General features: G+C 46.0%; 1 protein-coding gene across 2 annotated transcripts in view; it reads left to right on the top strand.

Moving 5' to 3' along the window:
• hectd2 (HECT domain containing 2) overlaps positions 1 to 26,243 on the top strand; it is a 139,567-nt gene that overhangs the window by 63,602 nt on the left and 49,722 nt on the right. For both annotated transcript variants that reach the window (XM_038773601.1, XM_038773600.1), the window contains exons 7-10: positions 4,388 to 4,433; positions 5,067 to 5,176; positions 9,491 to 9,639; positions 11,197 to 11,320. In XM_038773601.1, the coding sequence (XP_038629529.1) occupies positions 4,388 to 4,433; positions 5,067 to 5,176; positions 9,491 to 9,639; positions 11,197 to 11,320 (429 nt within the window). The remainder of the gene's footprint in view (positions 1 to 4,387; positions 4,434 to 5,066; positions 5,177 to 9,490; positions 9,640 to 11,196; positions 11,321 to 26,243) is intronic.

The following is a 26,243-nucleotide window of genomic DNA, read 5'->3' as shown; positions in this document are numbered from 1 at the left end:
AATGGACATATACCTTTAAGTCGAGGAAAATAAGTGAGGAACTCAAAAGTTGCAAAATGGTACACTGTGCTATGAGATGTAGCTTTTGAACACCAGAACTCAGACTTTTTGACATCTGAGAGATTGGAGGGATTTGCTTCGCTTGGCAGGCTGGTGGTGAATGAAGGCCAGAGGCTGCATTCTCCTGGCAACAGGTGGTGATTGGGTCTTACCTGAGTGTGATGGTTTTCAGACTATGCAGGAATGACGGTCGGATCCTGGACACTTGAGTATAGAAGCTTCTCTGTCTCTCTCTTGCTCTCTTTTTTTTTACCCCTGGCCCCATAAATATTGCCTATCTGCTGTTTTCTGAACCGGCAGAGATGTTTTTGAGACCTGGATGAATCGACAGTGAAAACGATTATAGACTGAAAACAAAAACCTCCAATTGAAGGCCTAGATTGAAGAAAGTTGTACGGAAGACGTCCATCGGAAACAAAGACTCTTATCCTTTTATTTTCATCATTATTTTACACCCCTCTTTCACCTCTGCGTTTGTCTGTCTTGTGTGTGTGTGTGTGTGTGTGTGTGCAGAGGATGGGGTGAGTTAAAGGGGGTGGGGGTTAGGAGTTATATAATAGTTAACTAGTTGTATTTTCTGCATATTTAATTGAAGTTATTGTTATTAATAAAAATTAATTGTGTTTAAATTTACAAACCTGGTGCCTGTAGTTATTCGACAGCCAAAGACCAGAGACTTTGGGTATTTTCTGAGACTTAATTTTTAATTTCAATTGTGTTGTGACTGGATCAAGTAGGGCTCGAATTGACTGCGTACTAGTCCAGGGTGCCGTCACAGTATCCTCACAAATCAATCACTAGTGCCTCGAACTGCTCCATTCACTCCCCGACTTAACTACCACCTTTATCAGGCATAACTCATGCTGAGCATTCCTAGCTTTACATCACCCTCACACACGTAGCCGTGCTGCAAGCCTCAAACACACATCTCGTGAATTATGCAAACTACCAGCTATTCAAATATGACTGGCACATCATCCAAATACATTCCGCATCACACTCACTGATCCAGTTCCCCCTCTCCCTCAGGACAATGTAGACCATACCCAGAGGTAGCCGCACCTAATCAAATGTGGATAGGCGTGGCTGCATTTCTTTCCAATGATGGACTGTGATGGTCAACAATCAGATCATAGTCAGTGGTGAGGCTTGAAATCACTTGATATTCTGACCTGATCAACTTTCACATTTGGGGTGAGACTTTCCTCCACCTCCACAGTATGTTCTGCGGCGGTGGAGGACAGCTTGCCAATGACTGGCAGCAAGATCTTCTGGACCGTCTGTTGTCAATGGGGTTTCAAACCCAGCCATGCGAAACATGTCCAGTGTGGGCCGTGCCATGAGTGTGCAGCATGAAAGCTGTTTCGGAATTTAAAAATCCACCCAGAGCACCGAAACTACAGGTGCTACAGAACCACCTTTTGCAGCCATTGTGTACTCAGGGCCCATAAATGCATGGACAGGGAGGTACATACACAAGATGCCAGTTGGTCAACACTACTTTAAAGAACTGCACATGGAAAGAAAAATATCAGCAGAACTGTTTGTTAGGTCACCTCATTAAAGCAACTTTGAGCAGTGAATTTCCAGTGTTAGCAATGAATAGCCTCCAATCTAATCACAAAAGTCCTGTTCCCAGACCTACAATTGAAGGAATTATGTGATCCACTTACAGTGGAACTCCTCACCCTAATAAGGGCAGGAACATAGACAGTTGGCAGCTGTTGAAAATGACATTTACTGGGTGGAATTTAGTCAGTGATCAATCTTGAAGATTAACTGAGTGGGATTTACAGACTGGCCAATGTAGTGCAGTTACATTTACAGAACACATTCCATAGACTCTGCTCAGCAGCTGGACTCCTTTCTGTGTTTGTCAGACATAATTTTATACTGTATGATAGTTGTACTTTTTTGTGTTAAAACTGTCTTCAAATGCACCCAGGGTTTTATAGTGGAGACGCGGTTTTACAAGATCAATATTCATTAAAAATTTGCTTGATGCTTCTGTTGATTACTTGTCCTGTTTGTATCTTCTGCCATTTAACATTACCAGGCAAAATTGAAGGGAATGCTAATTTATCTGGGATTGTAAAGGGAGAATGTTGCTGAGAAAGGTGACGGGCGTTTTACCAACCAGATCCATAAAAAGCAGTATTGTCTCAGGAGGCTGTGTGTATGTTTGTGGGCAGCGATCCTGGCAGGCCCAGACTGCCTTAAAATGCTGTCGCTAAAATCTGAGCTGCCACCAACACTGCAAGAGAGGCAGAACCTGTCGGGGACAGAGATTTTGTCTGCCTGGATTGTATCTTTGGCACTGATATTGTTTAAAAACTGTTAATTGATATTATTCCCATAACCAAAATTAACTTCAGTGAATGAAGTACAATTAATATCATTACCGTCTTAATTAACTGGATGACATGAAATAATTATCCCTGTCCTGTATTAGGACCTAAAGAATTTCCCTTTCGTGCGGCAAGAGTTTAATTTTATACTGAATTTCTTCATTAGCACCGGAACAGAAAAATAATTATTATTGCAAGTTACTTTTCCTGACTTTGCAGCTGGCCATCATACCTGCTCCATTGCTGAAGAAGGTCTATACACGATTAAACATATATCTGGCCCTTCCTTGCTTCATAGGCAGCTGGGTTAGAAAAGATAGATTGGTATTTATAACGAGTCGAATCTTCCGTGATTCGCCATTGGAATCTAATTCTAATTCAGTTCACCTACCTTGCACCGGAGGTCCACATTTCTGGTCTGGTCTTCCAAACCGGGCTTCCTGAGAAACGTGGGGCCTACCTGCTGCTGGGGTCCTTCACTCCGAGTGTCGGAGGAAGCCAAGCACTTTATTTGGCACTAGTTGCCATATTCTGATAGGTTTAAATGGCACTTTTGGCAAGCAAAAGAGAGAAGATAAGTGGATGATGGGTAGGGTGGGTTAGGTGATCTGGGGTAGTAGTGGAGGGTGATGATAGTCAGAGTGGAGGAGCTGGTGGCAGGATAGTTGGGTGGGAGGGTAGTTGTGTGTGGGGGGGGGGGGGTGCTAGGTAGTTGGGGTTTGGGAGGGTAGTTGGATGGGGTTATTTAGTCAAGTGACTGAGGTGTAGTATGTGTGTAGTCAGGGGCATGGGGGCTGCGGTGGGAATGGTAGTGGGGGTTGGGGTCCTGGGACAGTTTAGTCCAAGTATCAGGGAGGTAGTTGGGTGGCCGTCAGGTCGGGGTGTGGGGGGGTGAAATGGCAGTCGGGTGGGGGGGGGGGGGGGGGGGGGGAGGGTGGATGGCGGTTGGGTGGAAGGGATGATAATGGTCAGGTGGGGGGATAATAGTGGTTGGGTCGGGCGGGTTGGTGGGCGGGTCAAGACATTGGGGGTGCAGGGGGTTGGAGGTGGAGTGCTAGTTTGCTAAGTGAGTCCGAATTATCCAAAGTCTCTGAGGATAAATCAGAGTTTGGGAGTTTTCCAGATGCAAGGTTAATGCCCAACAGTAGTTAACGTTTCCTGGGCAATTCCCCCCCCCCCACTCCCCCCCACCTCATTCAGTGTGTGGAGTCCTCAGCCTACCTCCCAATGTACGACCATCCTGAGAACGGAAGGTCTGGGTCATCGTTGCTGGGAGGCCGGGGACACCTGTCTCTAGAAGAATTGTTTGTTTCTGGAGAAACCTTTCATTTTATAAAATCCTGGGTTCAATTGCTAATCTGTGTTGAATGAATTGATCTCCACTGGAGTGGCTGTTTGGTGTGGGAATCAGATTGGTTACAATTTCCCATTAGCTGAAAAACCTGCCAATCCCCCTCTCTCATAAATGAAATGAAATGAAAATCGCTTATTGTCACAAGTAGGCTTCAATGAAGTTACTGTGAAAAACCCCTAGTCGCCACATTCCGGCGCCTGTTCGGGGAGGCTGGTACGGGAATAAGGGGGGGATTTGGTGGGGCCTGGATTTTCCACCCTTTCCAGCCCCCAACTCCCCGCTGTATTGTTGCAGAGGTGGCCCACCATTGGCTGGTGGCGTGATCCCGCCGATGTTGGCTGCTTTGTCAGTGGCCCACACCCTTTGCTGCTAGGGTACCTGCCGCAGGGGGTCGACATTAGTGGGATCGGATGATTCCGGCAGGAGAGTTTGGTTGGTTGCACTCTGTCTCTCGGGAAGAGGGAAAATGATATTGATCACTTTTATTGGGAACTTATAAATGTTCCCCAGTTATTATATACTGATATGGTTATTGGTGAAGCATGTCATTGCAAATTGTATAGAAGCTTTACACTTCCAATTCCCCTTTATGCATGTTCACATGGAATTTCTGTTGTCTTTCTAGACCACGGACAAAAGATGACCTTCGAGCTTATTTTTTACTTGTGCAGGTATGAAACTGTTTTCTCTGGTAATGGCTTATTCTCTGAAAATACATCACTAATATCAGCTGCATGGGGTATAGCTCAGTTAATTACTACAATAACCACTTACAATCCTTTAGAACATTCCTCCTCTAGCTATTGTTAACCATGTGCATGGTGGCACAGTGGTTAGCACTGCTGCCTCACAGCGCCAGGGACCTGGTTTCAATTCCAGCCTCGGGTTACTATGTGGAGTTGCCATTTTCTCCCCGTGTCTGCGTGGGTTGCTCCCACAGTCTAAAGATGTGCAGATTAGGTGCCATGCTAAATCGCCCCTTAGGGTGGGTTTGCAGAAATAGGACAGAGGATTGGGCCTAGGTAAAGTAGTCTTTCAAAGCGTCAGTTCAGACTTAATGGGTTGAATGGCCTGCTTCTGGGATTCTATGAAAAGGCTCATAAAGCCTATTAATGCTGCTGTAGATCAACTGGGGAAAATGGCCTGTATCTGTGCTATGCATTTTCTGTAAAATATTTATCTTACAATGTTGTTCTATACTCTGCATACTGAAACAGTTATGTATTGACCATTGTTATTTGTTTGGGTCTTGGGTTTCTAATCAGATAATCAATACTATATGTAACAGTTTTTCTTTCCTGTAGAATCCTCAGTTTACAAGCACATCGACATACATCATCTACGCCCATGTGTTACGGCAGACTGCCACTTTGTCAGAAGCGGATCATCATTTTCTGGTCCACTGGTTTAAAAAGTAATTGACTTTCTTCTTTTAGTGAGCCTCACAGATTTTGAGTCAGACCTGGGTTATAATTAACCCGTTATGAATGGTAAGCATTAACTAGGGGGTGAACCATGGTCTGTCGAGAGTAATTTTGATTTGTTCTGAAATCTCACGTGCTACAGGAGATTTGCACCTATAAATACCTTTTCTTGGCTCTAATCCATTCAGTATCACATGGGTATTGCCTAATTAACTGGAATAAAATCTAGTTGCGCGAGGAAAGGTTGCCAAATTGGCATTGATGGATCCCACTCTGATGCAAATGTCTGCTATCAGGAACCAACCACAGGGAGGACTTTTGAAGTGCTGAGATTTATTTGAAAATTTATTGGATTGCTGAAGTAATTTTACCAACATAAATAGTTTATAAAAGTAATTTGTGGACAGGTTTATGGCTAACACATTTCCCTTCTCCCTGTTGCCTTCCACTTCCCCAATCCTTGGGGTTCACTTTAGCTTTAATGGAAATCAAATCTGAGAGAAATGTAAAATGGGTTGCTGATTCATTTGCATCCATTTTGTATCAGTCAGAATTACCTCCTCCATGTCTATAAATCACTAATGCAGCAGGAAGAAAGCTGATTTTGTCGTCCGTTCCCCCCCCCACCCTCCAGTCAGACATATATCTGATGATGGTATAATTAACCTTCCTGTCAACCCTAATATACAAGTCAGTCGACACTACAATTTGCAGTTTTGTTCCAGCTTTGTTATTTCCCTTCACCTATTGATGCTGCATGCAGAGAAGTGCTGATTTGGCAAGACCCACCAGAAAAGATGAGATTCTTCTCCAGTGAAAGACAATAATCCGCTATTGTGAAGTGTTTGGAATACTATTCGGTCAGGAAACACCAGGATAGCAATTTATAAATCTGATTAACTTGGCGCTAGGCTCCTAGCTCAGAAACTATTTTGTGAATGATATGCTGTAGCTATGTTCACCCAAACTAAAACTCTTTATCACAGAGGTTTTATTTTTCCTGAAACGCTCTAATAAAAATTTGTACAGTAGTGAGAAATGATCTTGGTTCAGAGGATCATGATAGAGAATCAATTTGAGTGGATGCAACAAAAAAAAACAAAGGGAAGAAGTTTTCCCTGGCGGAAGTAATTCTAGGCCCCCTGATAGTAACTACAGTATAGCACAGTATAGCACCGAATATAAATGAAGAAATAATGGGGTCGTGTAAAAAGGGAACTGCAATAATTATGGGAGATTTTAATCTTCATCTAGATTGGAAAAATTAAATTGGCAAACATAGATTAGAAAATGAATTCATAGTGTGTTTGGGAAAGTTTCTTAGAACAATATGTTCTGGAATTAACTATTTTAAACATAGTAAGAAGTCTTACAACACCAGGTTAAAGTCCAACATGCTTGTTTCAAACACTAGCTTTCAGAGCACTGCTCCTTCCACAGGCGAATGAAGAGTTATGTTCCAGAAACGTGTGTATATATACATAGACAAATTCAAATATGCTTAGAAGCATTGCTTAGACAATGCTTAGAAGCATTGTCTGGCATCTTTGAATTTGTCTATATATACGTTTCTGGAACATACCTCTTCATTCACCTGAGGAAGGAGCAGTGCTCCGAAAGCTAATGTTGAAACAAACATGTTGGACTTTAATCTGGTGTTGTAAGACTTCTTGCTGTGCTCACCCCAGTCCAACGCCGGCATCTCCACATCATATTTTAGACATGGTAATGTGTAATGGTATCGGATTAATTACTAAACTCTTGAGTAAAGCAACAAAAATATATTGCATTGAGAAAGAAAGAGGATGCATCATCTGTGGCTAATTGAGGAAGTTAAGAACAGTTTCAAATTGAAAGAAAAGAAGCACTATGCTGCATAGATTAATGGTAGGCCAGCAGATTGAGAAAAAATTTGAAACCAGTAAAGGGTTACTTAAAAACATAATAAAGAGGGAGAATTTGTAATATGAGAGAAAACCAGCAAGAAATATATAAACAGACAGGAAAAACTTCTAAAGTCATATATAAAGGAAAAGAGTAGCTAAAGTGGGACTTCCTCTCTTGGAGGATGAGACTGAGAAATTAATAATGGAAAACTAAGAAATGGCAGAGATTTTGAACATTCATTTTATAAATCTATCTTCACCATAGAAGACACAAAAGCAAACCATCCAAATAGCGAAAAAGCAGAGGGCGAAAGGCAGGGAGGAACTTGATGATCACAAGAGAAAAAGTAGAAGGAAATCTAGCGGGATAAAGGCTGATAAGTCTCTCAAAGCTTCACGGCGCCAGGGACCCGGGTTCAATTCCCGGCTTGGGTCACTTTTTGCGGAGACTGCACGTTCTTCCCGTGTCTGCGTGGGTTTCCTCCCACAATCCAAAGATATGCAGGTTAGGTGGATTGGCCATGCTAAATTGCCTTTGGTGTCCACAAAGGGTAGCAGGGGTTACTGGGTTACGGTGGAAGTGTGGGCTTAATTGGGTGGTCTTTCCAAGGGTCGGTACAGACTCGATGGGCCAAATGGCCTCCTTCTGCACTGTAAATTCTATGTTCTATGTTATCATGAAATGCTTTGAGTGGCTCGTCATGAGATGGATCAACGCCAGCCTGCCAGATGGCCTCGATCCATTGCAGTTCACCTATCGCCGCGACCGGTCCACAGCAGATGCTATGTCCCCGGCCCTACAATCAACACTCAAACACCTCAGCAACAAGGACACCTACGTCAAACTGCTGTTCATAGACTATAGCTCCGCCTTCAACACCATTATCCCGACAAGAGTAATAACCAAACTCTGCAATCTTGGATTTGACCCCTTGCTGTGCAGCTGGATCCTTGACTTCCTCACTAACAGACCGCAATCTGTCAGGATAGGTAACAGCACATCGTCCACAATAGTGCTCAACACCAGGGCCCCGCAAGGATGTGGGCTCAGTCTTCTACTGTGCTCCCTATACACCCACGGCTATGTGGCAAGATTTAACTCCAATTCAATCCATAAGTTTGCAGCTGATAAGACTATGGTGGATCGTATCTCAAACAGCGACGAATCAGACTACAAAAGGGAGATAGATCACTTAGTTGCATGGTGTACCGAAAACAACCTCTCTCTAAATGTCAGAAAGACCAAGGAACTGACCATTGACTTCAGGAAGTGCAGCACAACACACACGCCCATCTACATCAATGGCTCCAAAGTGGAGATGGTCGATAGCTTTAAGTTCCTAGGGGTCACCATCACCAACAGTCTGTCCTGGTCCACTCGCGTTGATGCAACAGTCAAAAAAGCCCAATAACGTCTCTACCTCCTACGGAAGCTAAACAAATTTGGCATGTCTGCATTGACACTCACACACTTCTACAGATGTGCCATCGAGAGTATCCTATCGGCTGCATTACAGCTTGGTATGGAAACCGCTCGGCCCAAGATCGCAAGAAACTGCAGAGTGTGGTGAACTCAGGCCAACGCATCACACAAGCTTATCACCCTCCCATTGATTCACTCCACACCTCCCGCTGCCTCAGGAAGGCAGACAGCATTGTCAGAGACCCCTCCCACCCAGGCTTTGTTCTCTTCCAGACTTGTCCATCAGGCAGAAGATACAGAAGACCCGCACATCCAGACGTAGGAAGAGCTTCTTCCCCACAGCTACTAGACTCCTCAACGATTCTCCCTTGGACTGATCCACTCCCTGTGAGACACTATTCACGACACTCTATGCCGCTCTTGCTCATGTCGTATTTGCTTTGTTTGGACCTTGTTCTGCACTGTAACCAATTACTTACTTGTCGATGTACTTTGCCAATTACTTTTTTTGTCTATTGTGTACGTTCCCTTGGCCGCAGTAAAATACTTTTCACTGTACTTCAGTGCATGTGACAATAAATCAATTAATCAATCAATATCCTGAAAATCTTGACTACGTTCTATGGTACAGTGGGTCAGGCTGCCTTCATTTATTTGACCCTATAGCTGATATTTATGAATGATCCAATAGTGCTTGTGTTTGCCCGATCATGTATTTGCTTGTTTTCAGTTGGGCAAACACCAATGCATCTTGACTTTTAAATTTCCCCACAATAACCCAACCTCAGAAGGAAAGTTGTATCATCCTATTCTGCTGCTCTGGCTGAAATGAGCACAATGAAATCAAACCCGAGACATGCGTGGTTCAATTATTCACCAAATAACCTCCCAAAGGCATTTTTGAAAACATTTCATTTTGTTTCATTAAATGACCTTGACAACATAACCTCCACAGGATGTTGACTAACTGCAAGATTGACATGTGTTTTTGTCAGATTGCCACAAAGGAGATTTAAGCAGTTGGTGGAGGGATTGCTGCAGTTTATATCCTTGCGTCTGTTTCCAGCAAAGCCAGAAGACCTACCACCCATGGCCAAGTGTACATGGTGGATTCCTTCAGCAACAAGAGTCTTAGCTTTGCTGAGTGAGTATCTGTGGGTGACTTTGAAATTGTACACCTCAAATGTAGAAAATGACATGAATCGAAAATATGATTTGTTTGGTGTGATTTGATTTATTTTGGCCGGCATGGTGGCACAGTGGTGAGCACTGCTGCCTCACAGCACTACAGATCAGGGTTTAATTCCAGCCTTGGGTGACTGTGTGGAGTTTGTATGTTCTCCCATTTTCTGCCTGAGTTTCTATTGGTTTCCTCCCACAGTCTAAAGATGTGCAGGCTAGGCGGATTGGCCATGATCATGGGGTTATGGGAATCGGCTGGGGGAGTGGGCTTTGGTAGGAGTGCTCTTTCGGAGGGTCCGTGCAGACTTGATGGACTAAAGGACTTCATTCTGCACTGTAGGGATTCTATGGTATAATGTAAGAAATTTGATCTTGATCATTGCAGCGCATGTATTTGAAGCATACCAGTTGTGAAATTGGGCTCTGAGAGCCCGCTGTTGGGGCCATTTAGACAACCAAAGTTAAATCCGACAGGAAGTGTTAAACACATCATATCTGTACAATGGTTTGCGTCGTCTCACCACGTGCAGGTCAATATCTCTGTTATCCTCCAAAAATGCACAGTACCTAGGCAGGTGGCTGTGACTGAAACTAACCGGCTGTGCCTCTTCATCTTCACTTCTTGCTCTCCCTTCACTGCCTGGGCAGGTTCCTGTTTCAGGGCATCTGAAATGAAAGAAAGATCAGGATTGGTTTGTGACGAGGGTGGGGAGAAGAAAGTAAGATGTGCGTCCACACTTCCAACATCAGTTTGTAGGACGGAACAGGTTGAGAAATGCTGAAGAAGCAGGGTGTGATGGATTCGGTGTCTGAATAGTGGCCATCGCCTCAGGAACGGCCCTTCCCATAAAGGCCACCACAGTGTCCCCTCCAGGGGGGGTTAATACATGCAAACAACCCCTCCCCCCTCCACCCTCACCTAACTCAATCCCACGACAGTTTCACTAAATGCCTTTTTGCATGTGCTCAAATGAATTTGCCAACCCCACTATATGCTCACCACCTGCTCACAATTATACACAATTAATATACGATTAAGATGAAGTTTAATTGTAGCTTTGCTGGTGAAAAGAGAAAGGTTATTTTCTCTAGTTGGGAAATTGGGGGGTGGGGGTCAGTCACCAATTTAAAAATTGCACCAAGAATGAAGAGAAACATTAGGGAAAATGTATTTGTGCAGCAGGCTGGTGGAGAATTGCACGTCTTGCCATGAGTTGTTGAAGCAGAGAACACTTAACCATTGAAAGTAGGATAAATATTTGAAGCAGAGGAAGAAACAAGAAATGTTATTTGCTGAGATCAATATAGTGGGATATGTTTTGGATTTCCCTGGTAAAATGCCCATTGCAGGCACTATAGGCTAAATGGCCCCCTTTTCTGTGTATAGATTTTTCTGCATTTTCAATACTTTTTGTAGTGGATTTAATTGATTATACCTTACTTGTTAGATTTGAATGATATTTACCTTTGCTGCAAATATTGGATTTTACCGACATTTTAATGGTTACTATTACTACAGATGCAGCTAACAGTCTGGCGAATCCTCCAATTATTCCTTTCATGGATTTCTATAACTCTACCTTGGACCATATTGACCTCATGGAGGAATATCACATCTGGCAGTGTTACGGAAATTCTCACAGGTGAGAAAACGGGAAGTACTATCCAATGCTTAAACAAGATGAAAGTGAATTTTTGTGATCATATTTAGTTTTGAAAAAACAAAACTGTGATATGTTTATGAAAAGATTTTCCGTGTTTTGACTCGTTGTTTCTTGAACCAATTTCACTGATCCCGACAGTGATTCGACGGACCAAAGATAAATGTCATTCCACTAAAGTTCTAGTGCATGCCAACTTAACTGCTTTTAATGTGGCTACTAATTGGCTGATAATTGCTTATGTACCCAATCAGCTCACAGATCAGAGCTAATAAAAACAGCTATTGGCCAAATCTGTTTTAACAGCAGTCGTATATATTTAGGAATCCATACCAGTGCAACATGGTGGAAGAATCAGGTAAGTCAAACTGACAGCTTTTCTATGATTACATGAAACAAACTAATGAGAGATCAATATTAACAGAAAATGATGGAAATAATCAGGCCGGGCAACATTAGGAGGGCACTGACTGACTGTATGAGTCCAAGTTCAGTGCGTCCTAGATTCACCAGCAGCAACTAGCCTCCCACTTCCCCTTCTGTTGAAAGTAAATGCGAGCCTCCCCGCTGAAAGGCGCGATGTGGCTATACCGGCATTTAACTGTGGGTGAGCACAGTATCACTAGCTTTCGGAGCACTGCTCCTTCCTCGGGTAAACCTGAGGAAGGAGCCGTGCTCTGAAAGTTAGTGATTTGAAACTAACCTGTTGGACTTTACCTGGTGTTGTAAGACTTCTTACTGTGCTCACTCCAGTCCAACGCCGGCATCTCTACATTATTCTTACTGAAAGACACTGCAGCCAAGTCACTCATCGCGATGAAAAAGGTCAAATCTTTGGGATCTTTGGGATTGGAAAACTTATCAGCGTCTCATGCAGGACTAACAATAACTACTGTCAATTTACACAAACAGAAAGAGTTTGTTCTATTCAAGGTAAAATTGATTCCGAGGGTGGGATTTTCCAGCCTCTCCAGCCGGCGCGGTGTTCCAGTCCTGCTGCGAGTGAATGGGAGTTTTGAATGGCTAGCCATGTTTTCCGGTCCAATCCCTGTCGTGATAGGGCCGTAAAATTCTGTCCCGAGTTTAGTTAATTCCCACTTTTGGAATTATAAGAAAAAAGGGAATAAAAACAGGAAAACAATTGTTTGGGGGGAAAAAAATTTAAGATTTAACATCTCAGACTAATTTATTTTCTAGAACAGTGACCCCTAGTTTTATAGTTTCCTATGTTTAGCTTATTTGTATTTAATGTATCCTAAAAGGCATGCTAAGAAAAACATTTTGAAACGCAATCAAATTTGAACTCTGTCATGGGTCATTCTGGGGTAGGAATAATGTATTGCAAAATATTCACCTGGAGCACTGCATTCCTCTATTCTCAGGTACAAGTCGAGTTAATTATGTGGACTGTCTCTTGACGTCTCTACACACCGAGATGAGATTAACAGCATGTTGAAACTATTGATAGAGATGCAGTGCAGCCTACAATATACAGCTATTCACAATATATATTAAGGATTTGGATGAGGGAACAAAATGTAACATCTCAAAGTTTGCAGATGATACCAAATTAGGTGGGAGGGTGAATTGTTACTAGGATGCAGAGATCCTACAGCAAGATCTGGACAGGTTGGGTGAGTGGGCAAACCAATGACAGATGCAGTATAATTTGGATAAGTGTGAGGTTATTCATTTTGGAAGCAAAAACAGAAAGGCAGATTACTATCTGACTGGTTGTAAATTGGGAGAGGGAGTGTGCAGAGAGACTTGGGTGTCCTTGTGTACCATTGGCTGAAGGTAAGCATGCAGGTGCAGCAGGCGGTAAAGAAGGCTAATGGTATGTTGGCCTTCATTGCAAGAGGTTTCGAGTGTATTAGCAGGGATGTGTTGTTGCAATTGTACAGTGCTTTGGTGAGCCAACCCTTGGAGTACTGTGTGCAGTTTTGGTCTCCTTCTCTGAGGAATGATGTTCTTGCTCTCGAGGGAGTGCAGCAAAGGTTTACCAGACTGATTCCAGGGATGGCGGGACAGTCATATGAGGAGAGATTGACTAGGTTAGGATTGTTCTTACTGGAGTTCAGAAGAATGAGGGGGGATCTCATAGAGACTTATAAAATTCTAACAGGATTAGACAGGGTAGATGCAGGGAAGATGTTACTGATGTGTTGGGTACTCTGGATCTGTGGAGACTGCGTTTACCTTAGCAGTAGCATAGACAGGCTACCAACACTTGTAATAGTAGAACTCTATTTTATTTAACTAAGAGCTGTTAAACATACTTGCACTGTGGGTCGACACTATGTTAGATTGACTGAAGACCTATGCCTTACCTGACCAGCCTATACTGCTAGCACATGGTCGATGTTTGTGCTACTGACTGTGGGGACTGTCTTAAAGGCTGCATCCCGAATGAGCGGGAAAACTAGTGCCCTCTGGCTTTATAGTGACTGTGCCCTAACTGGTGATTGGCTGCAGTGTTGTGTGTGTTGATTGGTCTTTCAGTGTGTCAGTCAGTGTGTGTCTCTGCACCATCATATACTGATGTGTATATTATGACATCCCTCCTTTTAAAAAAAAAGTGTTCATGGCAATAAACAATGTAGTATGTGAATGTTCCTAACTACGTGTGGCATATGTGAGCATTTTTACAGGACTATGTACAGGAACTCCAAGATATTTACATTGGAAGGTGTCTAGTGCAGATGGACAGTATGTAACAGTGAGTTAATCAAACAGGGTAACGTAAAAATCAGTTAATGAGTTCAAAGAGTCCATGAATTTAGGCAGTTCATAAATTCAGTTTCTGAGGTGGGCGACGAATTCTGGTTGACCGCCTCAAGGGTGGGTCAGGGGCCGCCTGCTCTGGAATGGGCGGGATTGTGTCAGACTCAGAAGGTGGCAGAGCGAAAGGGAGATCTGCAAAGTCCGTGATGGCTTCATCGTGATGGCGAGGCAGGACTTGATGATCTAGTAGCAAGTGAGGAAGGAGTTGTAGTGCCTGCCTATTTCGACGAAGAAGAGAGCAGTCTTGTAAGCGAACCAAAAAGGACCTGGGGGCCACTTGTCTTGAGTACCACAGCGGTGGCGGACCAACTACTATCGGGAAGTTGGACACGGACCTCGGCATCAGGAGCCAGAGCAGGGAGATCTGTGGCACGGACGCCGTACGCCAATTTGTGTTGGACCCAAGACAACTGCATTCGACGAAGGACCGGAAGGTTGTCCAATTCCGGGACATGAATGGCCGGCACCATCGTCCGCTGCGTGCGATTCATCAACAATTGAGCCGGTGACAGGCCAGTGGACAAGGAGCTGATCTGTAAGCAAGCAGGGCGAGGTAAAAATCGGATCCTGCAACGGCCGCCTTGCACAGGAGTTGTTTGACAATTTGCACCCCCTTTTCAGCTTTGCCATTCGATTGGGGGTAATGGGGACTGGACGTGACATGTGTGAATTACATAGATTACATAGAAATTACATAGAACATACAGTGCAGAAGGAGGCCATTCGGCCCATCGAGTCTGCACCGACCCACTTAAACCCTCACCTCCATCCCATCCCCATAACTGAATAACCCCTCCTAGCCTTTTTTGGATACTAATGGCAATTTAGCATGGCCAATCCACCTAACCTGCACGTCTTTGGATTGTGGGAGGAATCCGGAGCACCCGGAGGAAACCCACGCAGACACGGGGAGAACGTACAGACTCTGCACAGACAGTGACTTAGCAGGGAATCGAACCTCGGACCTTGGCGCTGTGAAGCCAAAATGCTATCCACTGTGCTACCGTGCTGCCCTGAAGTTGTATCGTTTGGCAACATTGGACCACTCCTGACTGGCAAAACACGGGCCATTGTCGGACATGACCGTGAGCGGGATGCCATGGCAAGCGAAGGTTTCCTTGCACGCACGGATGATGGCTATTGAGGTGAGGTCGTGTAGCCTAACTACCTCTGGGTAGTTTGAGAAATAGTCCACTATGAGGACATTGTCCCGGCCAAGTGCATGGAACAGGTCGATGCCCACTTTGGTCCAGGGGGACGTAACCAACTCATGGGGTTGCAAGGTCTCCCTTGGCTGAGCAGGCTGGAAACACTGGCATGTTGGGCAGTTGAGAACGGCGTTGGCAATGTCCTCGTTGATTCCAGGCCAGTACACTGCCTCACGGGCCCGTCGGCGGCATTTCTCCACTCCCAGGAGGCCCTCATGGAGCTGCTCAAGGACGAGGTTCCGCATGCTGTGCGGAATGACGATCCTGTCCAACTTTAGTAGAATTCCATCTGCCACCGCCAGGTCAACTTTAATGTTGTAGAATTGAGGGCATTGGCCCTTGAGCCACCCATCTGTCAGGTAGCACATGACACATTGGAGCAGGGGATTGTTGGCCATCTCACGACCAATCTGGATGAGTCATTCGTCCGTGGCGGGCAGATTGGATGCGGCGAATGCCACCTGAGCATCAATTTGGCATGTGAAGCCTGCTGGGTTGCAGGGTGTGGTGACAGATCGGGAGAGTGCATCGGCGACAATGAGTTCCTTACCCGGGGTATAGAGAAGTTCAAAGTCGTACCGCCTGAGTTTAAGGAGAATGCGCTGCAGGCGGCGTCATGTCGTTAAGGTCGATTTGAATGATATTGACCAGTGGCCTGTGGTCTGCCTCGACTGTGAACTTTGGGAGTCCATAGACATAGTCATGGAATTTGGCGACTCCGGTAAGAAGGCCCAGGCACTCTTTTTCAATTTGCGCGTAGAGCTGTTCGGTGGGCATTATTCACGTGACGCATACGTGACAGGAGCCCATAAGGAGGCGTCGTCAAGTTGAAGGAGTACTGCTCCAATGCCGGACTGACTGGCATCCGTGGAGATCTTTGTTTCTTTGGCCGGATCGAAAAATGCCAACACCGGAGCCTTGGTCAGCTTCGCCCTGAGTTTGCGCCATTCTTGTTCGTGGGCGGGGAGCCATTGGAACTCGGTTGTCTTCTTAACCAGGTTACTGAGAGCCGTGGTGTGGGAGGCGAGGTTAGGAATGAACTTCCCCAGGAAATTGACCATGCCCAGGAAGTGGATGACCCCCTTCTTGTCCTCCGGTGTCTTCATGGCCTTAATGGCAGATACCTTGTCAGCATCCGGCTGCACGCCAAACTGCGAAATGTGGTCTCCGAGGAATTTAATTTCTCTTTGACCAAAGGAGCATTTGGCCCTGTTGAGGCGGAGGCCGTGCTCATGGATTCGTCGGAAGATGTGTTGGAGGCGATCGGTGTGCTCCTGCGTGGTGTTAGACCAAACGATTATGTCGTCCACACATACGCGAACCCCTTCGATACCTTCCATCATCTGCTCCATTATTCTGTGGAACACTTTTGATGCAGAGATGATGTCAAACGGCATCCTGTTGTAACAATACCGGCCAAATGGGGTGTTAAAGGTGGATGCATCGAGTTGGATCTGCCAGAACCCCTCTGATGCGTCTAGCTTGGTGAAAATTTGGCACAAGGCCATCTTGCAGGTGAGTTCTTCGCGTTTTGAAATGGGATAGTGTTCTCTCATAATATTGCGGTTGAGGTCCTTGGGATCAATGCATATGCGTAATTCGCCAGATGTTTGTTTTTACGCTCACCATAGAGCTGACCTAGTCAGTCGGTTCTGTAACTTTCAATATTACGCGCTGGTCCTGGAGGTCCTGCAGCTGCTGCCTGAGGCGGTCCTTGAGGGGTGCTGGTATCCTGCGAGGTGCGTGCACCACAGGCGTGGCATTAGGTTTTAACAAGATTTTCTAAGTGTATGGGAGTGTGCCCATGCCCTCGAATACACCGTGGTATCGGGTGATGACGGCGTTCAGCTGTGTCCGAAAGCCAGCATCCTGAGATGCGGAAGCTTCAGCGGGTGACAGGGAGTGAACCCTTTGGACAAGGCTTAGGCGTTTCCACACCTGAGCACCGAGCAGGGAGGCTTTAGAGGATCCCACTATTTCGAATGGCAGGTTAGACTTTAATGACCGGTGTGACACTTCAAGCTGGCTAGAGCCATTGGCAGCAATAGCATTACCATTATAGTCCAGAAGCTGGCAAGCGGATGGCAGGATGGTGGGCTTGATATGGAGGCTTTCGAGGTCAGACCGTGAGGTCAGACCCTGCAATGAGGTTGGCTGAAGCGCCGGTGTCCAGGCGGAATCGGATGCGAGATCGGTTGACCGTGAGGGTGGCACACCACTCGTTATCCGGATCAATGCTGAATATTGGGAGAGACTTGGCCTTTGTCTTCTGGAGCACTTTGTGTTTGGTGATGATGCCCACCCGAAATGCTGCTGTGGGGTCCTCGGTGTCAAGGTACAGAATCAAGTCTCTGTGACCGGTGGCTGGATGGTTCGGACATCCCTGCGTGGCTGGTTGGAGCGACGAAAGGTAGTAGGTTGAGTAGACCTGCATAGTGGCCAAGCTTGCCACATTGGAGACAGCATCGGGATTTTGCAGGACATTGCCGCTTTAAGTGGACGGGGCCACAGTTGCTGCACGTCGTGACGTTAGAATGTTTGGTGCGCCACCGCGCATGCGCGGTGCGGTCGTACGTGGTGCGCGGCTGTGCAGTGCGGTTTTCGGACTCGCCATCCCCTCGGTCAGTGTGCGCATGCGCGAGAGCCCACGAAAAGTGCGCGAAAGGGCCGCCCTCATCCAGGCTTAGACCCTGGAGTTGTTTAATGGCCTGCACCCGCTCTGCCTCGTGGGGACCGTGCCGTGCTGTTTCAGCCGCTTGAATCTGCAAGTATCGGTTAGTGGCGTGTTCACGCAGAACGCAGGTCTCGATGGCTATTGCAAGTTTAACTTTGAGGAGCTGCTAGCGTAGGGGGTCCGATCGCACACCGAAAACAATCTGGTCTCGGATATTGAGTCGGAGGTGGAGCCGTAATTGCAGGACTTCGAGAGGATGCGAAGGTGGGTGAGGAAAGATTGAAAAGGTTCATCCTTACCCTGCAGACGCTGTTGAAAGCCAAAAGGCGCGATTCTCCCAGCTCCCGGGAAAAATCAGGAAGGCCGTCGTGAACTCGGCCGGGTTTCACGACGGCCTCGGGGGCTGCTCCTCGCCCCCTATTCTCCCCTCCCAGCGGGGCTAGGAGCGGCGTCCGTAACTCTCGGCCGCTGGGCCGTGCGGCGAGAGTGACACGACGGCGGCGCCTATGTGACGTCAGCCGCGCATGCACAGGTTGGCCGGCTCCAACCCGCGCATGCGCGGCTGATGTCACGACGGCTGACAGCTCAAACCCGCAGCATTCGCATTGGCCGTCTTCCCCTCAGCCGCCCCACAAGACGTGGCAGCTTGATCTTGCGGGGCAGCGGAAGGAAAATACTGCATCCTGTTGAGACGCCGGCCCGACGATCGGTGGGCACCGATCGCGGGCCTGTCCCCTCCCGAGCACAGTCGTATGCCCAGTACCCACCAGGCCCCCTACAAGCCCCAAAGCGGGCATCTCACGGCGATTTCATGACGGCAGCGACCAGGTGTGGTTGCCGCCATCGTGAAACGGTCGCGAATGGCAGGCCGCTCGGCCCATCCGGGTCGGAGAATCGCCGGTCGTCATGAAAAACGGCGAGCGGCGATTCTTCCAAGCGGGCAGTGGGAGAATTGCGGGGGAGCCAGGGGGTCGTGAAATTAGTCGGGGGGCCCTCCCACGATTCTCCCACGTGGCGCGGGGAGTGGAGAATCGCGCCCATAGCACTCAAAACTTTCATTTACCTCAATGTCACAGTGACTGTTGAATTTGAGGAGGACTGTCTTGAACTTGGACTTGTCTTCACCGTCAGCGAATGTGAGAGAGTTGAAGATATGGACGGTGTGGTCCCCGGCCATGGAAAAGAAGAGAACAATCTTCCTGGTGTCTGAAGCAGTTTCCAGGTCTGTAGCTTCAAGGTATAGCTGAAATTGTTGTTTAAAGATTTTCGCACCGAGGTTGCCGGTGATGCGGAGCGGCGGCGGAGCGCGGACGTTGTCCATACTACCGGATGGCTGATTGCTGGTCGAAGGCAGATCACTTGAAGGTAGGTCTATTAAACTCGAACATCACGTACTGGTACCATGCTGTGTTGGGTACTCTGGATCTGTGGAGACTGCGTTTACCTTAGCAGTAATATATACAGGCTACCAACACTTGTAATAGTAGAACTCTATTTTATTTAACTAAGAGCTGTTAAACATACTTGCACTGTGGGTCGACACTATGTTAGGTTGACTGAAGACCTATGCCTAACCTGACCAGACTATACTGCTAGCACATGGTAGATTTTTGTGCTACTGATTGTGGGCTCTGTCTGTCTCAAAGGCTGCATCCCGAATCAGCGGGAAAACTAGTGCCGTCTGGCTTTATAGTGACCGTGCCCTAACTGGTGATTGGCTGCTGTGTTGTGTGCGTTGATTGGTCTTGCAGTGTGTCAGTCAGTGTGTGTCTCTGCACCATCATATACTGATGTGTATATTATGACAGTTACCAGTGATAGGTGTGTCCAGAACCAGGGGTCACAGCCTGAGGATTCAGGGTAAACCATTTCGGACAGAGATAAGGAGACACTTCTTCACTCAAAGAGTGGTGAGCCTGTGGAATTCATTGCCATAGGAAGTAGTTGATGCTCAAACTTTGAATATATTCAAGAGGTGGCTGGATATAGCACTTGGGGAGAATGGGATCAAAGGTTATGGAGAGAAATCAGGATTAGGCTATTGAGTTGGTTGATCAGCCATGATCATGATGAATGGCGGAGCAGGCTCAAAGGGCCAAAAGGCCTCCTCCTGCTCCTATCTTCTATGTATCTATGTACATGGAGCATGTGCCAAATCAAGGGAATTTTTATAAGATTCATTCAAGGGATTGGACATTAATGGCTGGCTTGGGCAGTATTTATTTCCCATCCCTAATTGCCTATCTTCACTGGAGCCTGCAGTGGTAAAGCCTTAGCGCAATGTAGTATATATCTTATCAATGCCCAGACTGTTGCTTTCAAAGTCTTAGGTTTAAATCTACAATAAGCTGGTGGATCAAATTGAGAGGCATTGCTTTATTAATTAGATTGGCAATGGATGATAGATATAATGGACTGGATGCAGTTGACTTAAGCAGAGGGTGTAAGGGCAGCACAGGACTGAAATAGGTGGGTATCCTTGCCAGTCAACTTTCTGGGAAGTAGATTACATGAGTATGTCTATTACTCCCAGACCATTGGACATACTGAGTAGTAGCCAGTGGCCGCAGTAGCCATGGCTGACTACCTCTCAAGGTATCGCACCCAGTCATCCAGCTCCTCCCACAGTAGATGTACCAAAAGGTATTCACAAGACAGACCCGAACATCACCCAAGCACAATGTAATGCCATCCATGCTCTCAAGACCAACCACAACATTGTCATCAAACCAGCCGACAAAGAAGGGGCCACCGTCATACTGAACAGAATGGACTACTACAAAGAAGTGTACCGACAACTCAACAACCAGGAACACTACAGACAGTTACCCGCAGATCCGACCAAGGATCAACAGACTGATCAAGACCTTGGATCCATTCCTTCAGAGCACCCTATGTGCTGTCATCCCATGTACTCCCCATGTTGGAGATCTCTACTGCCTCCAAAAATACACAAGACCAACACACCAGGCCCTCCTATTGTATCAGGCAATGGGGCCCTGTGTGAGAACCTTACTGGCTACATCGAGGCCATCTTGAAACCCATTGTACAAGGAACGCCCAGCTTCTGTCGCGATCTGATGAACTTCTTACAAAACCTCAGCACCCATGGACCAGTTGAACCAGGAACATTCCTCGTCACAATGGACAAATTGGCACTCTACACAGCATCCCCCATGACAACGGCATTGGTGCAACAGCCTCAGTCCTCAACACCGACAACTGCCAATCTCCAGACGCAATTCTGCAACTCATCCGCTTCATTCTGGATCACAACGTCTTCACCTTCGACAACAAGTTTGAACAAAACCTCCTCACCACACAGGACCTTCAACCGACGTTATACACCAGATAGATCAATGATGTTTTTTCCTTTGGACCCATGGCGAAGAATCACTGAAACTATGACATCAATAAGTTCCATCCCACCATCAGACTCACCATGGATTACACTCCAGAATATGTTACATTCTTGGACACACTCAACTCCAGCAAGGACGGACACCTCAGCACTTTGCATTACCGCAAGCCCACGGGTAACCTCACGATGCTCCACTTCTCCAGCTTCCACCCTAAACACATTAAAGAAGCCATCCCCGATGGACAAGGCCTCCATATACACAGGATCTGCTCAGGCGAGGAAGAGCGTAGCAGACATCTACAGACGCTGAAAGATGCCCTTGTATGAACGGGATATGGCGCTTGACTCATCGATCGACAGTTCTAACGCACCAGAGCATTAGGGGCTGGTTTAGCTCACCAGGCTAAATCGCTGGCTTTTAAAGCAGACCAAGCAGGCCAGCAGCACGGTTCGATTCCCGTACCAGCCTCCCCGGACAGGCGGCGGAATGTGACGACTAGTGGCTTTTCACAGTAACTTCATTGAAGCCTACTCGTGACAATAAGCGATTTTCATTTTCATTTCATTTCATTTCATTCACCCCCCATCATCAGGCCTGGGCTTGCAAAATCCTGCCAACTGTCTTGGCTTGAGACAATTCACACCTCTTTAACCTGTGATTATCCCTCTCTCCAGTTGCTCCGCCTGGACCTGTAAAGACTTAATTGCCTGCAAAGTCTCATATTCAAAGTATCGTCTTGCATCATCGACATTGTCTATATGTTTCTGGAACCCACCTCTTCATTCAACTGAGGAAGGAGCTGTGCTCCGAAAGCTAGTGATTCAAAACAAACCTGTTGGACTTTTAACCTGGTGTTGTAAGACTTCTTACTGTACCAAAAAGTGACAGCCATTTGCAGTAGCAGATGTGGTGGGGAATTGAACATTTCCCCACATGTAACTATCTTGTGCGAGATATCATAGGTATCAGTCAAAACTGCTGCTTCTCAGATCTTTGTTACTTACTAATAATAATAATAATTGACAGATGACTCTTTGTTATATCAAAATTCAATTCAACCAAACTATTAGCCTCTCTTTTGCCTTACTTTTTTTCTCTAGCCAGCTCATGCTGTCTGAATTCTTTCTCTCTTTGCTTTAACTCTTTCCTTATCTCTTTCCTCCTTTTCCAACTTCTCTCTCTGGACATATTAAACGTCACAAGATCATAAAGGACCTCAATCACTTTCACTTACGAAAGAAAAATAACTGAGAACCACAAAGCTGACCTTCACCTAACAACAGAATTTGGCCTTTTACATGATGTTCCTGATGGTGGAGATAAAGGCAAACTACAGTCAAGGTGATGCAGGGGATAATAATCAGGAATGGGATAGAGTTTTCGCTTTAGGTACAAGCCGCCATCCATGCACAAATTACACCTGAAGATTGTGCCCGTTTTCAGGAGAGTTTATTTCTCTCTCTAGTTTCAACTCAACAGAATTTCGCTGAATGCAAAACCTAGCATGTAGCAGCACAATCAAACAGCATTTTAGGACAGAAAGTGCTAGAAAAGCTCAACAGGTTTGGCAGTAAATGTGGAGCGAGAAACAGAATTAACATTTCCAGTCTCGTTCCGTTGAGACTTATTTTTGCTTGGAATGTGCGTCTTCAGATTGAACAGTGGGGGCAGGATGTTTCCCGTGTGCTTTGGAACCCCCTAATGGTCAGAAGCCCTCCTTGTCTGGGAATCAGTCACCGGGATGTGAGTTTCCCCGAATTGGCCAATTAATAACCAAAGGGTGGCTCGTCCATGGGCTCTTGAAGTGTGAGAGACAATAGTACACCGTCCAGCATTGAAGAAGCAACAGGTTTCCCGAACAGGTAAGACAAAGGGTGACCCAAGGTGGAGTCACCCACTCTTAAACATTTCTAACTTTAACCTAACACCAAAGGCAGATAGGGAGAAATTCTAATCTTGCCAAAGCGCTGAGCCCTGTTCTGCTGCTCTCAGTTATGTTGATTTAAAAAACTGAAGTCATCCTCTGACATTTTGCCTTTATAGGACTTCAGCAAGGTCAATTGGCTACCTGCCACTTGCCAGTGAGTAGCCCTGCATGTTGCCCCCACACCTTCATGCAATCCCGCCTCTGGCCCGATGGCAGGTTGGAGCTGGGGAACCAGCACACACTGCTCGATGTGGCATTTACTTACCTACCCACTTCTGACCCTACCCCAACTGGGGCCTAAAAGTCAGCCCTGGAGCCAGATACATCAGGTTTCAAACTTAATGTATTTACCAGTGAGACTGCCTCAGCTGGTGTTTACACATTCAGCACCAGAAGCACAAAGGGAGGGCAGCATGGTGGCGCAGTGGGTTAGCGCTGCGGCCTCACGGCGCTGAGGTACCAGGTTTGATCCCGGCACTGGGTCACTGTCTGTGTGGAGTTTGCACATTCTCCCTGTGTTTCCGTGGGTTTCGCCCTCACAGCCCAAAAATTTGCAAGCTAGGTGGATTGGCCACGCTAAATTGCCCCTTAATTGGAAAAAATGAATTGGGTGCTCTAAAATTAAAAAAAGGGGGAGAAAAGCACAAAGGGTATCAGAGTAAGAGATGCCTTCATCGATGGTCACTATATCTATCTTGAGCAAGTTGTTTATACTTATGGATGTCTATTGCGAACTGTTTCAGGCTAGCTTGGAGTCTGTTTCTCTCTTGCTGTCTATAAGTTGGCTTCTCAATTGTCAGTTCACCATAACTCGATTTGTTCATCAGACATTCAAACCTCATGACCTGACCTGATCATAGTTATATCTTCCCGATCACAGCCTCCCCTTGCTATATCTTCCCGATCACAGCCTCCTCTTGCTAAATCAATGTTGTAAAGAACCACAGTGTGAGGGAACTTGGCTTGTGTAATGTCACAACTGATGGTAAGTGCAGAGCTGCTAAAATCCCAGAGGGAAAGCTCGAAACAACTGCTAACAGGTTTGTTTTTGCAATTTGTAAAGTACGAAGAAAGGTTCTAAAATCTGGAAATGATGCCCCCGACTACTTGTGATAAGAACATAAGAACATAAGAACTAGGAGCAGGAGTAGGCCATCTGGCCCCTCGAGCCTGCTCCGCCATTCAATTAGATCATGGCTGATCTTTTGTGGACTCAGCTCCGCTTTCCGGCCCGAACACCATAACCCTTAATCCCTTTATTCTTCAAAAAACTATCTATCTTTACCTTAAAAACATGTAATGAAGGAGCCTCAACTGCTTCACTGGGCAAGGAATTCCACAGATTCACAACCCTTTGGGTGAAGAAGTTCCTCCTAAACTCAGTCCTAAATCTACTTCCCCTTATTTTGAGGCTATGCCCCCTAGTTCTGCTGTCACCCGCCAGTGGAAACAACCTGCCCGCATCTATCCTATCTATTCCCTTCATAATTTTAAATGTTTCTATAAGATCCCCCCTCATCCTTCTAAATTCCAACGAGTACAGTCCCAGTCTACTCAACCTCTCCTCATAATCCAACCCCTTCAGCTCTGGGATTAACCTCGTGAATCTCCTCTGCACACCCTCCAGCGCCAGTACGTCCTTTCTCAAGTAAGGAGACCAAAACTGAACACAATACTCCAGGTGTGGCCGCACTAACACCTTATACAATTGCAACATAACCTCCCTAGTCTTAAACTCCATCCCTCTAGCAATGAAGGACAAAATTAATCACCTGTTGCACTTGTAAACCAACCTTCTGTGACTCATGCACTAGCACACCCAAGTCTCTCTGAACAGCGGCATGCTTTAATATTTTATCGTTTAAATAATAATCCCGTTTGCTGTTATTCCTACCAAAATGGATAACCTCACATTTGTCAACATTGTATTCCATCTGCCAGACCCGAGCCCATTCACTTAACCTATCCAAATCCCTCTGCAGACTTCCAGTATCCTCTGCACTTTTCGCTTTACCACTCATCTTAGTGTCATCTGCAAACTTGGACACATTGCCCTTGGTCCCCAACTCCAAATCATCAATGTAAATTGTGAACAATTGTGGGCCCAACACGGATCCCTGAGGGACACCACTAGCTACTGATTGCCAACCAGAGAAACACCCATTTATCCCAACTCTTTGCTTTCTATTAATTAACCAATCCTCTATCCATGCTACTACTTTACCCTTAATGCCATGCATCTTTATCTTATGCAGCAACCTTTTGTGTGGCACCTTGTCAAAGGCTTTCTGGAAATCCAGATATACCACATCCATCGGCTCCCCGTTATCTACTGCACTGGTAATGTCCTCAAAAAATTCCACTAAATTAGTTAGGCATGACCTGCCTTTTACGAACCCATGCTGCGTCTGCCCAATGGGACAATTTCTATCCAGATGCCTCGCAATTTCTTCCTTGATGATAGATTCCAGCATCTTCCCTATTACCGAAGTTAAACTCACTGGCCTATAATTTCCTGCTTTCTGCCTACCTCCTTTTTTAAACAGTGGCGTCACGTTTGCTAATTTCCAATCCACCGGGACCACCCCAGAGTCTAGTGAATTTCGGTAAATTATCACTAGTGCATCTGCAATTTCCCTAGCCATCTCTTTTAGCACTCTGGGATGCATTCCATCAGGGCCAGGAGACTTGTCTACCTTTAGCCCCATTAGCTTGCCCATCACTCCCTCCTTAGTGATAACAATCCTCTCAAGGTCCTCACCTGTCATAGCCTCATTTCTATCAGTCGCTGGCATGTTATTTGTGTCTTCCACTGTGAAGACCGACCCAAAAAACCTGTTCAGTTCCTCAGCCATTTCCTCATTTCCCATTATTAAAACTCCCTTCTCATCCTCTAAAGGACCAATATTTACCTTAGCCACTCTTTTTTGTCTTATATATTTGTAAAAAC

The sequence above is a fragment of the Scyliorhinus canicula genome, chromosome 16 (genome assembly GCF_902713615.1).
Source record: "Scyliorhinus canicula chromosome 16, sScyCan1.1, whole genome shotgun sequence".
NCBI lineage: Eukaryota > Metazoa > Chordata > Chondrichthyes > Carcharhiniformes > Scyliorhinidae > Scyliorhinus > Scyliorhinus canicula.
The sequence above is the reverse complement of the archived record's forward strand: the minus strand, read 5'-3'. Positions and strand labels throughout refer to the sequence as shown.